The 16,533-nt window shown below is 42.0% G+C and overlaps 1 protein-coding gene across 1 annotated transcript in view; it reads left to right on the top strand.

Moving 5' to 3' along the window:
• LOC145389572 (uncharacterized) overlaps positions 1-16,533 on the top strand; it is a 30,293-nt gene that overhangs the window by 1,982 nt on the left and 11,778 nt on the right. The window contains exon 2 of the mRNA XM_080264830.1: positions 12,376-12,857. Within this exon, the coding sequence (XP_080120956.1) occupies positions 12,376-12,857 (482 nt within the window). The remainder of the gene's footprint in view (positions 1-12,375; positions 12,858-16,533) is intronic.

The raw sequence follows: 16,533 nt of genomic DNA on the forward strand, positions 1-16,533 counted from the left end.
TGTAATGATGTGGCAGGGGTAAACCAGTTCTGCCGTCGGGCCCTGCTGCGGATGTCACTGATTGCATTGCGCAGTTGACCCTTGTGCGGTGTGGTTCGGTGAGGATCTGTCCGTTCTCCCCTTTGGGGCTAAGATGCGAATGAATGTGTTTGAATGGATGAGTAAATGGAGAGTGTGTCGTCCTGTCTCGGCTACCTCCCTTTCCTTGGGGGAAGCAGCCTAGGTATATAGATAGATAGATAGTCTTTTAGAAAAAATAATTGTGCCAAGACCTTGTTAGGCAATGGCAGGTAGGTTGCTCGGTTCAGGTAGGAGTGATAAAGTCTAAAATTGTTCTAAAAAATATAAATAAAGAAATTAATAAAATAAAGGAACTCAGTATTGCCCTAAAGCTAGTTTTGCTGTTTCACAATCTTTTTTCATTAGTCTTAGATACAGTAGGTCGTTGTTACATGTCATGGTTATGTTTCATAATACCACAATTTTTTTTTTAATTTAACTATTTATGTCAACTGGGTGAAATTGGTAAGTCAGCTTTAATAGTGGCAGTGGAACTTTTAACAGTCAGTATTTTCTCTCTCGTCTATCTATCTATCTATCTATAGCCCGACGCCCTAATCCCGCAAAGGGTGGCCGCAGACAAAACGCCTCCAAGTCACTCTGTCTTCCACCATTTGACTACCCTCCCCCCAACTCACCCCCCCCCTCCCTCATATACCTCTCAACTCCATCCCTCCACCTCATCCTCGGTCTACCCCTCCCTCTCCCTCCCTCCACCTCACCTACATACACCCTCTTAGTCAGTCTTTCATTCTCCATTCTCTCCACATGTCCAAACCACCTCAGTGTATTTCTCCTAATCTTCTCAACCACATCCACATCTACCCCACAACGTTCCTTCACTTCTTCATTCGTCAACCTGTCCCTCCACGTCACTCCACATGCTCCTCTCAAGTAACTCATTTCCACTACTCTCACTCTTGACTTGTTCCCCTCTTGCAAAGTCCACGTCTCGCTTCCATACGTCAGGGTAGGGATCACAATACTGTACTATCATGCAGTGACTTCTTAACTTCCATACTCACCTCCCTATTTCTCATCACTGCTTTCAGTGTACCAGCAACCTTCCTTCCCTGCTGTACCCTTTCATGTACTTCATCCCCCACAGTTCCATCCTTACTCATCACACTACCCAAGTACTCACTGGTGAACAGTGAGGATATTAAAGATGCATGGAGAGAGCATTATAACCGGTTGTTGAATGAGGAGTTTGACTGGGACAGGGAAGGTTTGGAGCCAGCAGATCCAGTGTCTGGCCCTTGGCCTTTGATTGATACTGCTACTGTGAGTGAGGCAATAGGCAGGATGAGGGTGGGGAAGGCAGCAGGTGTGTCTGGGTTGACTGCCGAAATGTTGAAGGCCTCAGGCGATATAGGGGTGAGTTTAGTCACTGACCTGATAAATAGGATTATTTGTGAGTGTGTTGTCCCAGATGATTGGCTGAAGAGTGTAATTGTAAATGTGTTTAAAGGGAAGGGTGATGCCCTGGAAAGAGGAAATTATAGAGATATAAAGCTTTTAGATCAGATAATGAAGGTATTGAAGAGAGTTTTAGAAGGTATGATTAGCGAAAGAGTGAATATTAATGAGATGCAGTTTGGGTTTATGCCAGGTAGGGGGACCACTGATGCCATATTCATTGTTCGACAGCTTCAGGAAAATATATTGGTAGGAGAAGGGATCTTTATTTTGTTTTTGTTGATTTGGAAAAGGCCTTAGACAGAGTCCCTAGAGAGGTGGTGAAGTGGGCAATGAGAAAGCTTGGCTTGGAGGAGTAGCTGATTAGGGTGGTTATAGCCATGTATGTGGGTGCCACACCCGGTGAGAGTGAATGGAGATTTGAGTGATGAGTTTTTTGTGAATGTTGGTGTGCATCAGGGGTCAGTCTTGAGTCCCATGTTGTTTATCATGGTACTTGAAGCCCTTTCACGTGACTTTAGAAACGGACTCCCGTGGGAGTTGTTGTATGCTGATGATTTGGTGTTGATTGCAGAGAATGAACGGGAGGCGGAGGAAAGGTTTAGGAAGTGGAGAGATGGTATGGGGCAAAAAGGTTTAAGGGTAAATGCAGATAAAACAAAAGTGATGATATCTAGGGTTGGTGGCGGTACTGTCAAAGACGAGGGAGAGTGGCCATGTGCAGTTTGCCACAAGGGCGTGGGAAGTAATTCCATCTTGTGCGGTGTGTGTGATAAATGGGTGCATAAGAGATGTAGTGGTATCAGAGGTAGACTGCGAGATAATGCTGATTTTATGTGTACGGCGTGCCGGGGTGAGCAGGTGGAGATCGTCAGACGTGAAAGGATTGAACTTGCTGGTGAATCTCTTGAGTGTGTGGAAGAGTTTTGTTATTTGGGAGACATGTTGTGTACTGGAGGTGGGGCTGGAGGTAGCTCTGTGGCTAGGGTGAGAAGTGGTTGGAAGAAGTTCAGGGAGCTCTTGCCTCTCCTGACATTGAGAGGGCTCTCCCTACATGCTAAGGGGTCTTTGTATGCAGCGTGTGTTAGGAGTGTAATGCTGTATGGCAGTGAGACCTGGGCAGTGAAGGAGGAAGACATTCGCCGGCTCAGACGTACAGAAATGACAATGATTAGGTGGATGTGCAGTGCATCCCTGCGTCCAAGGCCTGGAGGGGCTGGGTTTACAATGGAAGAGTTGAGAGGTAGGATGGGACTGGAGTGTATTGGTGATGTGATGAGGAGAGGTAGATTGAGGTGGTTTGGACATGTGGAGAGGATGGGGGATGATAATTGGGTGAGGAAGGTGAGAAGTGTTAATATTGGGGGTGGGGTTATGAGGGATAGACCGAGAAAGACATGGGACAAGGTCATTAAGTGTGACCTTAGGGTTAAGGGACTGAACAGGGAGGCTGCAATGGATCATGCAGCGTGGAGAGCCGCCATTAGGTGAGCAAGGCCGACACATGCAAGCATGTTGGAGCCTTTAAAAACGAAACGAAACAAAAAAACGAAACGATTCTCCATATCCTCACCATCCAACCTCACTGCACACTCTGTGACTTCATTCCTCTCAAACACCATAACTTCACTTTTGTTTACATTAACTTTCAGCTTCCTCCTCCTACACACTGTCCCAAATTCATTCACCAAACCTTGCAACTCCCATTCATCTTCACTCAACAATACTGTATCATCAGCAAACAGCAACACCGGAAGCTTCCATATCTCACCCTCATTCATTAGGGCCAGCCCCACATCCACTGCCCTACCTTGCACCTCCTTTACAACCTCATCCATATATATATTAAACAGCCATGGAGACATCACACACCCCTGTTTCAGTCCCACATTGAGATCAAAGAACTCACTCAGCTCACCATCCACTCGCACCGTAGCCCTAGCTCCCTCGTACATACTCTTCACGGCACTCAACAATTTCCCCTCCGCTCCATATATTCTTAATACCTTCCACATACCTTGCCTATCTATTCTGTCATAAGCTTTCTTCAAGTCCATGAAGGCAGCATACACTTTCCTTCCCTTCTCTGGATACTTCTCCACTAAACATCTTAGAACAAATATCTGATCTACACACCCTTTTCCCTTCCTAAATCCCCCTTGTTCTTCTCCAACTAGCTCCTCTGTCATATGCCTAACCCTATCAATGAGTATTCTACCATATATTTTACCAGTCACACTAAGAAGGCAAATACCCCTATGGTTACCACATACTTCTCTCTCCCCTTTTCCTTTGTACAGAGGAACATTTATATCTGATTTCCAGTCCTCTGGAACCCTTCCCTCTTCCCAAGCCAATCTACGCAACTTCCATATCCACTCCACAACAATCTCACCCCCATACCTAAGCATTTCACCACACACTTCATCAATTCCTGGGGCCTTTCCCAGCTTAATCTTCTTCATCGCTTCCACTACTTCCTCCCTACTGATCTCTTCCTCCCTCCTCTCATCTCTTCTTCTCCCAGCCATTCCCCAACCACTTATACTCACACTGCTCTCACTCTCTACATTCAACAAATCCTCAAAGTGCTCTTTCCATCTCCTCAATTTCTCTCTCTTCTCCACCAACAATCTATTATTCCTATCTTTCACTCCCCTATTATTTCCCCTTTCACACTGCCTTACTTTCTTTACCTCCTTCCAAAACAATTTCTTACTCTCCCTCCATTTCACACTCAGATTCCTCCCAAACTCTTCATCTACTTTCTTCTTACTCTCCTTCACCAGTCTCTTAACCTCCCTTCTCCTGCTCACATATACCTCTCTCTTCTCTCTCTCACATTCTCCCCTACTTGTACTCGCCAACCATTCACCATATGCCTTCTTCTTTTGTTCCACAGCTCGTTTCACCTCATCATTCCACCATGCTGTCCCTTGTACACCCTTGCATCTCCTCCTCACTCCACAAACTGCCTCACACGCTGCACCTATCTCTTCCGTGAATATCTTAAATACATCTTCCACCCCTTCCATCTGCTTTAGCTCATACCTTCCCAATCTTTCTTCCACTATGCTCTTATTAGCATATAACTCTTACTTAAAATCAAAAACACCTGAATCACTCTCCCAATTTAAAATTGCTAGAAATCATGCAAAAGCTGTATTAAATCTATCTAAATCAAACTTTCTTCAAAAGCAAGCATCAAAACTACTTAACAACCCTAATGACAACAGAATATTCTGGTCAACTCTTAATTCTTTCAATAATAACTTTAACAAGTCATCTTCCATTCCCCCACTAAAATCTTCAGATGGCAATATTACAAATGACTCACGTGGGAAAGCAGATATCTTTGCTAGTACCTTTGCAAGAAACTCTACCATAGATGATACCAGCCAGAATGTCTCAGTACTGGAACTTGATTCTCCCGAAATTGCCCCACTTAAAATACAGACAAGATTTGTAAAATCCATCCTAGACAATTTACCTACCAACAAAGCTCCAGGTCCAGATGGAATTCCGCCAATTGTTTTGAAAAAGTGTTCCCCTGAACTTGCCTCTGTCCTAGCTAAATTATTCAGACTATGCATACGTACTTCTTTATTCCCAAATTCATGGAAAGAAGCCAATATCCACCCAGTTCCGAAGAAAGGAAGTTCGTCTGACCCCTCCAATTACAGACCAATAGCTATCACATCTTCTCTTGGTAAGGTATTTGAAACTTTAATTAATAAGCATATTGTTAAACATCTTGAATCCAACAACTAAATTAATGATAGACAATACGGTTTTCGCCACGAAAGATCCACCATTGACATACTCAATCTCTTAACTCATACCATCCATCAATCAATTGATCTTTTTGGAGAAACTCATGCAGTAGCTCTTGATGTCTCTAAAGCTTTCGACAGAGTATGGCACCGTTCCCTGCTGTCCAAACTCCCTTGCTATGGACTAACGTCTTTTGTTCCTTTGATTTCTTCTTATCTTAGTGACAGGAAAATAAGAGTAAAAGTAGATGATGTATATTCGAATTTCCACTCAATTAACGCCGGCGTGCCACAGGGATCAGTTCTGGCGCCAACCCTATTTCTGGTTCATATTAATGATCTCTTATCTGTCACTCACAATCCCATTCACTCATATGCAGATGACTCAACACTACATAGTTCATTCACACTCAGACATCCATTTACAAAGTCTAATATCTCTACCTCTCAACTCAATACAGCCATCTCCATAAATCAAGATCTATCTACAATCAGTGAATGGGGACAAAACAACCTTGTCTCTTTTAATGCTAGTAAAACTAAATATATACAGTTTACTAATAGACAGATATTGCCAGATTCGTACATTACCTTCAGTGCTACTAATATTCCCATCTCCAAAAGTATTGAAATTCTTGGTGTCTCACTTAACAGTGCCCTCAGCTGGACCTCTCATGTCAGATCACTTGCTAAAACCGCCTCAAGGAAACTTGGATTATTGTACAGAGTCCGTAACTTCTTCGCCGATGAGCAGTTAGCTATAATTTATAAGAGTCATGTGCGCTCTCAGCTTGAATATTGCTCACCCTTGTGGAATGGTTGTGGAGAGGTTGCATTAAGACAACTAGACAAAATTCAGAATAAAGCTGTTAGAATCATTAACAACCCTGCCATTACATATAAACTACCTCCCCTGCAAGTAAGAAGGAATGTTGCCTCCCTTGCATTATTTTACAGATATTTTTTTGGCAAATGCTCAGACGAAGTTGCGTCCATGGTGCCACCTCTCCATGCCTTCCCTCGTGCTACACGGGCATCTGGTAACGCTCATGACTGGAATGTCACTCAACCACATTGCAGAACTTCTGCCTATCAGAATTCTTTCATTCCCCGAACTGCATCTCTCTGGAACTCGCTTCCCCAGAGTTGTTTTCCTCCAAATTTCAACCTACAACTGTTCAAGTCTAATTCTTACAGATATTTTATGAACAGAGGACACCAGTAATCTGGTGTATGGATTATTTTTTTTTCTCCATTTGTTTTTCCTTCCTCCGTTCTGTTATTTAAAAAAAAAAAAAAAAAAAAATACTCTGTCATTTTCTCACTATCTTGCAATTTCTCCACTCTTCTCACAGGAGCTGCTTCCTCCTGTCTTCCCCTTCGCCTCCTCAACCACTTTCTTTGCATCTTTACCTTGGCCATCACTAAGTGATGGTCCGAGACTCCATTCCCCCACCCTCTCCACACTCTTGCATCCAACACTTGTCTTCTCATTCGCTCATCCACACACACTTAGTCTATCATTGCCTTTCGTTCAACAAGTTCACCATCCATCCTCCTCATTACTCTCCATGTATACCGGTGGATCATCTTATAACGAAAGTAGGTGTTGGCAATTGCCAACCCCTTATAGTCTATCTATCTATCTATTGCCAGACGCCTCAATCCCGTTTGGGGTGGCCACAAACAAATCGCCTCCAAGTCGCCCTGTCCCCCGCCATTTCACTGCCCTGCTCCCAACTCACACCCCCCTCTCTCATATACCTCTCTACCCATCCTCCATCTCATCCTCGGCCTCCCCCTCCCTCTTCCCCACTCCACCTCACTCACATACACTCTCTTCGTCAGTCTTTCACCCTCCATCCTCTCCACATGGCCAAACCACCTCTGTGTTATCCTCATAACGCTTCCTATCACATGCACATCCACACCACAACGCTCCTTTATATCCTCATTCGTCAGCCTGTCTCTCCACGTGACTCCACAGGCTCCTCTTAAATAACTCATTTCCACTGCTCTCACTCTTGACTTGTGTCCTTCCAACAATGTCCAAGCTTCACTTCCGTACGTTAGAGTTGGTATCACAATACTGTCATTTAGTAACTTTTTCACTTCCATGCTCACTTCCCTGTTTCTTATCAATGCTTTCAAGGAACCAGCAACCTTTCTTCCCTGCTGTACCCTTTCAAGCACTTCACCCACCAAACCTCCATCCTTACTCATCACACTACCCAAATACTTAAACGTACTCACATTTTCCAATTCCTCACCATCCAACCTTGCTGTACATTCACTAACTTCACCTCTCTCAAAGACCATCACTTTACTCTTCCCTACATTCACCTTTAGGTTCCGTTTCTTACACACTCTCTCAAACTCATCCACCAAGCCTTGCAGCTCCCCTTCGTCTTCACTCAACAACACAGTATCATCTGCAAAGAACAGTACAGGGAGTTTCCAAACACTATCCTCTCTCACCAGGGCCACTCCAACATCCACTACCCTACCTTGTACCTCTTTTATTACCCCATCCATGTACAGATTGAACAACCATGGAGACATGACACATCCCTGTTTCAAACCAACTTTCAAAGAGAAAAATTCACTTAGTTCACCATCCACACGCAGTGCAGCCTTCGCACAATCGTACATACTCTTCACAGCATTCAACAACTTCCCATCTACTCCATATATTCTTAACACTTTCCACAATCCTTGTCTATCCACTCTGTCATATGCTTTCTCCTAATCCATGAAAGCTGCATACAACTTCTTTCCCTTCTCTAGAAACTTTTCCACTAAAGATCTAAGAATGAATATCTGATCTACACAACCTCTTCCCTTCCTAAAGCCTCCCTGTTCTTCTCCAACTAATTTCTCTGTTCTTTCTCTAACTCTGTCTATAAGTATCCTACCATACACTTTTCCTATTATACTAAGAAGACAAATGCCCCTATGATTACCACACACTTCTTTTTCCCCTTTTCCTTTGTACAAGGGAATAATTATACCTGACTTCCAATCCTTCGGGACTCTACCTTCCTCCCAGGCCAATCTGCACATCTTCCACATCCATTCTACTACTATCTGTCCCCCATGCTTCAGCATTTCACCACACACTCCATCAATTCCTGGGGCTTTCCCCGATTTAACTTTCTTCATTGCTTCCACAACTTCTATCCTACTGATTTCTTCCTGTCTTCTCACCTCCCTCCTTCTCCCAGCCATTCCCCAGCCACTTATACTCGCATTACTTCCATCCTCTACGTTCAACAATTCCTTAAAGTGTTCTCTCCATCTGCTCACTTTTTCTCCCTTCTCCACTAGTAATCTACCATTTTTATCTTTCACTCCCCTGCTAACTTCACTTCCACCCTGTCTTACTCTTTTCACTTCTCTCCAGAACATTTTCTTACAGTCCCTCCACTTTACACTCAAATTCCTTCCAAATTCCTCATCCACTCTCTTCTTACTCTCTCTTACTAATCTTTTCACCTCTCTCTTTCTTTCCACATATAACTCTCTCTTCCACCTCTCAAGTTCTTCCACGCTTCTATTTCTCATCCATTCATTGTATGCTTTCTTCTTTTGTGCCACAGCCTGTTTCACCTCTTCAGTCCACCACGCTGTTCCTTGCACCCCCCTCTGTCTTCTCTTCCTTCCACACACCACATCACATGCTGCACATATTTCTTCTGTAAATATCTTACACACACCTTCCACGTCTCCCATCTGCTCCAATTCATATTTGCCCAATCGTTCCTCCACTTCTCTCTTATACTCTTCCTTTTTCTCATCCTCTTGTAACCTTTCCACTCTCCTTGAAACTACTCCTTCCTCTCGTCTTTCCCTTCTTCTATTCCTCCATCTTACTTGCATTCTAATTCTGGCCACCACCAAGTAGTGGTCAGAAAGTCCACTCCCCCAACCTCTATACACTCTTGCATCCTTTACACATCTTTGCATCCTTTCATCCACACACACATAATCAATCATTGCCTTCCTTTCATTCAGTTCACCACCCACCCTTCTTATCACTCGCCATGTATACCTGTGGATCATTTTATGCCTGAAGAGGGTATTGGCTATCACGAACCCCCTCCCAGCACAAATGTCCACTAACGCATTCCCATTCTCATCTATCTCAGCAGGCACACCCCACTCACCAACTATTCTGTCCACCTTCACATTCCCAACTTTACCATTCATATCACCAATCAGAAACACTCTCTCATTCTTTCCAAACTTTTCCATGCACACTTCCACATTTGTCCAGAACTCTTCTCTCACTCATCTAGCACGTTCTTGCATTGGTGGATACACACACACAATCGCCCACATTTGTATTCCAACTTTCAACTTTACCCACACAATCTTTGACCCAACTGATCCATACTGTCTTATGCTCCTCTTCCATCTTTTACTCACAACTATACATACTCCTTCCTTTGCCCTCTCATTCTCACCTACTCCTGCACATATACCCCATCCATACTCCCATTCTCTCACACTTTCTCCTTTACATTTTGTTTCAGTTATTCCACATACATCCACTTTCGCACCCTCAAGCACCTGGACAATCTCTCTCTCTTTCACCTCATCATATACAAAATCCATGGTTAAAATCTGCAGACTGTATTCTTTATTTAACTTAGTAACCATCCTGTTTAATATATGTCAATATATTTCTATATATAAAAAATGAAGAATTAAATTATGATGATGCTGATTTAAAACAAAACTCAAATTTTTCCCATAAGTATTTCCTCTTCCTTCTGCCTGTGGGTGACTCTACACTGAGTGACAAGCCAAATGTTTCCTGTACACCAGGAAACCATTTACTACGCTGGGTGGTAACCATATAACCAAATTTTGGCGCCTGGTGGTTTAGTGAGTAATTATTGCGCTCCAGTCGTATTGAGCCGGTGAAGGTTTATATCCAAGGGATGGTTGGGGTTGATTGCTCATGTAATGCCACTCAGGGATGAATGAGGCTGGTCACTCTCATCTTAAATATCAGGACCAACTGCTTAGCCCCGGGCCCCTACGCTCCTCATGGGGCAATGTAGGATTGGATGATGGATGGATGGCTACCTGCTTCTGTAACTTTGATGCAGATAAAATCTGCATCCCCTCTGTTCACTCTCTGGAGAATTTGCATTGGCTGATGGTTTTAAGGAGGCAGGTACACTTGCCAAGTGCAGAAGGTAAATATAAATTCATCTCCCAACACAGATATACCCTCTATTCTTTGTTCACATTGTCCTACCCTGTATTTTTCCTCTCTACAAACCCCATCATCCAGTCCCTATTGACTGAAGGCTTTTCCTGTTTCAATAGCTGTGTGTTACTTCTTTTTGTACATGGCTATAACTGTGGGCTACTTTGCCCAAATAATGTAGCTACTGTGTTCTAGTCCACATGTTTCTAACTATATGCGTTCCCTCTGTCCTTCACTCTGTATCTCTCTGCCTTATCTTGTCCATCTGTCCATATTTTAGTTTTGCTTTGCCTCACTCTGCCTAACCTCTTCCCCTCTAAACTCTCACTTTTCCTCATTCTTCAATCATTTATTTCACCCAGCTTCACCCATCCTCTCAATCTCTCCCTGCTTTCCTCTGCCTCACCCTGCCTCACCCCTTTCCAGTTTACAGGAAACATCTCCGATGGTTTTAGTCAATATTGCATTAAGACTTATTGACTTAAGAACTAGTATTAGCATTTGTTAGAAAAAAGTAAAAGTTAAATACAATAACACTAATGTCAAATACCATAGAAAAAAAAAAAAAGAGTACAGTACATTAAAATATAGAACATTCAAAACAAAAAAAAAAAAAAATGCTTGCACGTATGTCTTTTTTGTTTTCACAATTGTACAGTAAGGCACAATGAGAATACTGTATCACATCCTGTCAGCAATCCCAAAAATGCAGGGCTGAAGTCTTTAATGGCTTTGGAGGTATCTTAATACCTTTTCCCTACCAGTTTACTCTGTTTATTACACCTCAGTACCAGTATCCTTTTGGCTCTTATTAATACAACCTGTGGCAGCTTTCCTTGCTGTTCAATTTCTAACAGTCTAAATAAAAATACAGTATGCTGTAGATGATGCCCCTGAGCTAAAGAAGTAAAGGCAGTTTCCTTTTTTTCAGTTACAAGTTTAGCTTGATAGTTTGTATCTTCTCTATATTCCAAGCTTACTCACTTTTTTATGCATGCCAAGAGTACTGTACAGGTAGTTTGGTGATCATTAAGCAGATCATCATTTTGCAGAATTTTTCCCCAACCAAAGATTGAGGTGAAGATTTTGTTCTGATTTTTTCTTTGTTCTTCCATGCTTGGTGTTTTTTCCCACTGGTATGCAATTTTCCCAGTTCTTGCATAATTTTGTTGATAAGTACTTATGAACAGTGCACAAAATATACTTTTTGTGGGGTGGATTACTTTTGAAAGCATGGGTGATGTGTGATTGTCTCATTAATTACTCGTACTTTTGTGCATTCTTTTTATTTGTTTATGGATCCTACCTCATTTCGTATGTGAAAATTAACCCTCCAGAGGCAAGTGTCCCCTGTAGGTTACACAAGTTTGTCTGGATGTGGATTATTAACCTTTATTACTTTGTCCTTAAATTTTGGTTTTCTATGGAGCTCAAGCATGTCTGTTTTCTTTGATATAATCAGTGTGGCCCAATGTTTACATATGAAGCTGTAGGAAGAGGTGAAAGAGGGAGTGTTGAAGTTTTTTCACCAAATTATTGAGTACTCTACTCATTATGGCTACCAGAAAAGTAAAGGGGTAAGTGATGGTAACTCAGTGTCTCTTTTGAACAGCCTAAATAGTTGCTAAATAACAGCAAACCACCTAAATAACCATATGATGACTGACATCAACTCTATATCATCTTTTATAAAGCCTGTCACCTGTAGGGAAACTGAGCACAAGCTAATACTGTGAAACCTGTGCCCAGTAACAACAGATGATTTTATGGTTTTCTATGGTTTTATTTCATGGTTTGCAGTTTATATGTCCTTGAATATATTGTAATCTTTGATTATTTATTTGTTGATTATTGATTGAACTGCTATTTAGATTATTCATAGTTTTTTATTTTCGGTCTGAGTCTTGAAGAGGCAGTTGAATTACTAGAGAAACTAGACAATGAGAACCAGGGTCCAGATGAAGAAATTAGGGGCAGAGATGTAGAGGAAATCACAATTTTCCCTCCAGTAGATGGGGCTGAAACAGATAATGATTCAGATGATGAAAATTCTGGAAACCTGAATCACCTTACTTCATCTCAGTTAGTGTCAGAATGTGAGATAAAAGTAGCTGTCAGGGAGGCACGAGACAGTACAAATGAGAATAATGAGGATAAATGTAAATCAAGGAACAAGAAAACAAACAGACTCTGGAAAGCTAATGTAGAACTCCCTAAATTATCTGTACCTGAGCAAGATTTGCAAGTGAATGACACTCTGGGAGAGTTTATGACGCCTACTGAATGTTTTGAACTCGGCTTTGACAAGTCATTGGTGAAGCTATTAGTGGATATGTCAAATAGATATGCATCTCAGAAAAACCATGAGCTACAGGTGATTGAAAGTGAGATGAAGGTGTATATAGGAATCCTTTTGTTGACAGGATATCTAACTCCAAAAAACATACGCATGTTTTGGGAGACAAAATCTGACACCCACAATCAACTGGTTTCAAATAGCATGAGAAGGGGGCGATTTTTTGAGATTCACAAATACCTACACACATGTGACAATGAGCAACTCCCTGATAATGACAAATTTGGAAAAGTGAGACATTACTTTGATCATTTGAATGAATGTTTTGTGAAAAATTCAAGGTATGTAATAACTAGTAACATATCTATTGATGAGACAATGGTGCCATATTATGGGCATCATGGCAGTAAACAGCATATACATGCAAAACCAATTAGATTTGGATATAAATTATGGTCAGCTGCAACTCCAGGAGGATATCTGGTATACTTCATACCATACCAGGGATCAAAAACAGCCCCACTGCCAGATCAACTGAGGCTAGGACTTGGTGCTTCTGTTGTTTTGTCTCTCACATCTCACTTACCTAAGACAATCAAGTCATACAGTCTTTATTTTGACAACTTTTTCACTAGTCTGCCACTTCTAGATGAACTAACTGAACTGGGACACAAAGGAACAGGAACAATCCGAGAGAACAGAACTGAGAAGTGTCCTTTGGAAAGTCCACAAGTGATGAAGAAAAAGGCAAGAGGATCAATGACCATGAGAACAACAAAAAAATATGTGTTGTCAGGTGGAATGATATTAATATTGTGACTTTGGCATCTAACTGTCATGGATGTCAGCCTGTTACAAAAGCAGACAGAATAGCAACTGTGAATAACAAGAGACAGAAAATCAAAGTTGACTGCCCACATGTAGTGACCATGTACAATAAGCATATGGGAGGAGTGGATCGATTTGACCAAAATGTAGACTCACAAAGGGTGGCATTTAGAGGAAAAAAATGATGGTATCCTCTATTTGCATTTGGAATTGATGCAGCTTGTCAGAATGGGTGACAGATTCATAAAGTGTGTGCTACTAGTAAAATGACATATTGTGACTTTAGGTGATCAGTGGTGCAGGGTTACCTTGGAACTTACTAGTCACCACCCACAAAATCACCATACTGTAGTGGTAGAGGGGAAAAAAGAGTGCATCAGAAAGTACGCACTGATGATGATATGACTGGTCATGTACAAGACTCCTGCAACCAAGCTCGATGTGCAGAGTGTCACAGGCATACCAGAATCATGTGCAAAAAGTGCAAAGTACCTCTTCACATTCACTGCTTTTATGTTTTCCATTCCAAATAGACTAACCTAGTTTACTGTTGGGTTTTTTTATCTCTACATTGATTACTTATATGTGTTTAGTCAAGTTTCATTTGCTTTGATTCAGAACCTACAGTATTTTTTTTATGGACAAATGGTATCACGATAATGATTTTTTTTCCTGTATACATAATACTTGTATCTATTGAATAATTCATTATGAATGCAGATATGAAATGTGAGTACTTTGGTATTTCAACCAGAAGGAAATCTTTTTCTCTTTTGGCATAGTTTAGACACTTATAGTCATTACTGTTCTGTAATTACTAATATTTTCAGTAGAAATGTATAGCATCATGAACAAATATTGAAAACCCCCCTACCCCCCCTGGGGGTAGGGGGGTTTTCAAGAATACTCCCCCAGTATCCCTGCTTGTCGTAAAAGGCGACTAAAAGGGTTGGCGGAGGTTTAGTGCCCCTCCCCGGAAAACAACTAACTAAAAAAACAAACAAGAAGCCTCGGACAAGGACTGACCAAACGATGACGACCCAGGACCGGACAAAGGACTTGGTAATGAGTACATGGAATGTAAGAGGAGCGAATGATGAGGTGAAAGAGAGAGAGATTGTCCAGGTGCTTGAGGGTGCGAAAGTGGATGTATGTGGAATAACTGAAACAAAATGTAAAGGAGAAAGTGTGAGAGAATGGGAGTATGGATGGGGTATATGTGCAGGAGTAGATGAGAAGGAGAGGGCAAAGGAAGGAGTGTGTATAGTTGTGAGTAAAAGATGGAAGAAGAGCATAAGACAGTATGGATCAGTTGGGTCAAGGATTGTGTGGGTAAAGTTGAAAGTTGGAATACAAATGTGGGCGATTGTGTGTGTGTATGCGCCAACGCAAGATCGTGCTAGAAGAGTGAGAGAAGAGTTCTGGACAAATGTGGAAATGTGCATGGAAAAGTTTGGAAGGAATGAGAGAGTGTTTTTGATTGGTGATATGAATGGTAAAGTTGGGATTGTGAAGGTGGATGGAATAGTTGGTGAGTGGGGTGTGCCTGCTGAGATAGATGAGAATGGGAGTGCGTTAGTGGACATTTGTGCTGGGAGGGGGTTGGTGATAGCCAATACCCTCTTCAGGCATAAAATGATCCACAGGTATACATGGCGAGTGTGAGAAGGGTGGGTGGTGAACTGAATGAAAGGAAGGCAATGATTGATTATGTGTGTGTGGATGAAAGGATGCGAAGATGTGTAAAGGATGCAAGAGTGTATAGAGGTTGGGGGAGTGGACTTTCTGACCACTACTTGGTGGTGGCCAGAATTAGGATGCAAGTGAGATGGAGGAATAGAAGAAGGGAAAGACGAGAGGAAGGAGTAGTTGCAAGGAGAGTGGAAAGGTTACAAGAGGATGAGAAAAAGGCAGAGTATAAGAGAGAAGTGGAGGAACGATTGGGCAAATATGAATTGGAGCAGATGGGAGACGTGGAAGGTGTGTGTAAGATATTTACAGAAGAAATATGTGCAGCATGTGATGTGGTGTGTGGAAGGAAGAGAAGGCGGAGGGGGGTACAAGGAGCAGCGTGGTGGACTGAAGAGGTGAAACAGGCTGTGGCACAAAAGAAGAAAGCATACAATGAATGGGTGAGAAATAGGGGCGTGGAAGAAGTTGAGAGGCGGAAGAGAGAGTTATATGTGGAAAGGAAGAGAGAAGTGAAAAGATTAGTAAGAGAGAGTAAGAAGAGAGTGGATGAGGAATTTGGAAGGAATTTGAGTGTAAAGTGGAGGGACTGTAAGAAAATGTTCTGGAGAGAAGTGAAAAGAGTAAGACAGGGTGGGAGTGAAGTTAGCAGGGGAGTGAAAGATAAAAATGGTAGATTACTAGTGGAGAAGGGAGAAAAAGTGAGCAGATGGAGAGAACACTTTAAGGAATTGTTGAACGTAGAGGATGGAAGTAATGCAAGTATAAGTGGCTGGGGAATGGCTGGGAGAAGGAGGGAGGTGAGAAGACAGGAAGAAATCAGTAGGATAGAAGTTGTGGAAGCAATGAAGAAAGTTAAATCGGGGAAAGCCCCAGGAATTGATGGAGTGTGTGGTGAAATGCTGAAGCATGGGGGACAGATAGTAGTAGAATGGATGTGGAAGATGTGCAGATTGGCCTGGGAGGAAGGTAGAGTCCCGGAGGATTGGAAGTCAGGTATAATTATTCCCTTGTACAAAGGAAAAGGGGAAAAAGAAGTGTGTGGTAATCATAGGGGCATTTGTCTTCTTAGTATAATAGGAAAAGTGTATGGTAGGATACTTATAGACAGAGTTAGAGAAAGAACAGAGAAATTAGTTGGAGAAGAACAGGGAGGCTTTAGGAAGGGAAGAGGTTGTGTAGATCAGATATTCATTCTTAGATCTTTAGTGGAAAAGTTTCTAGAGAAGGGAAAGAAATTGTATGCG

The sequence above is a fragment of the Coenobita brevimanus genome, unplaced genomic scaffold, assembly GCF_032717465.1.
Source record: "Coenobita brevimanus isolate Jiangsu-jjx unplaced genomic scaffold, ASM3271746v2 jjx.HiC_scaffold_132, whole genome shotgun sequence".
NCBI lineage: Eukaryota > Metazoa > Arthropoda > Malacostraca > Decapoda > Coenobitidae > Coenobita > Coenobita brevimanus.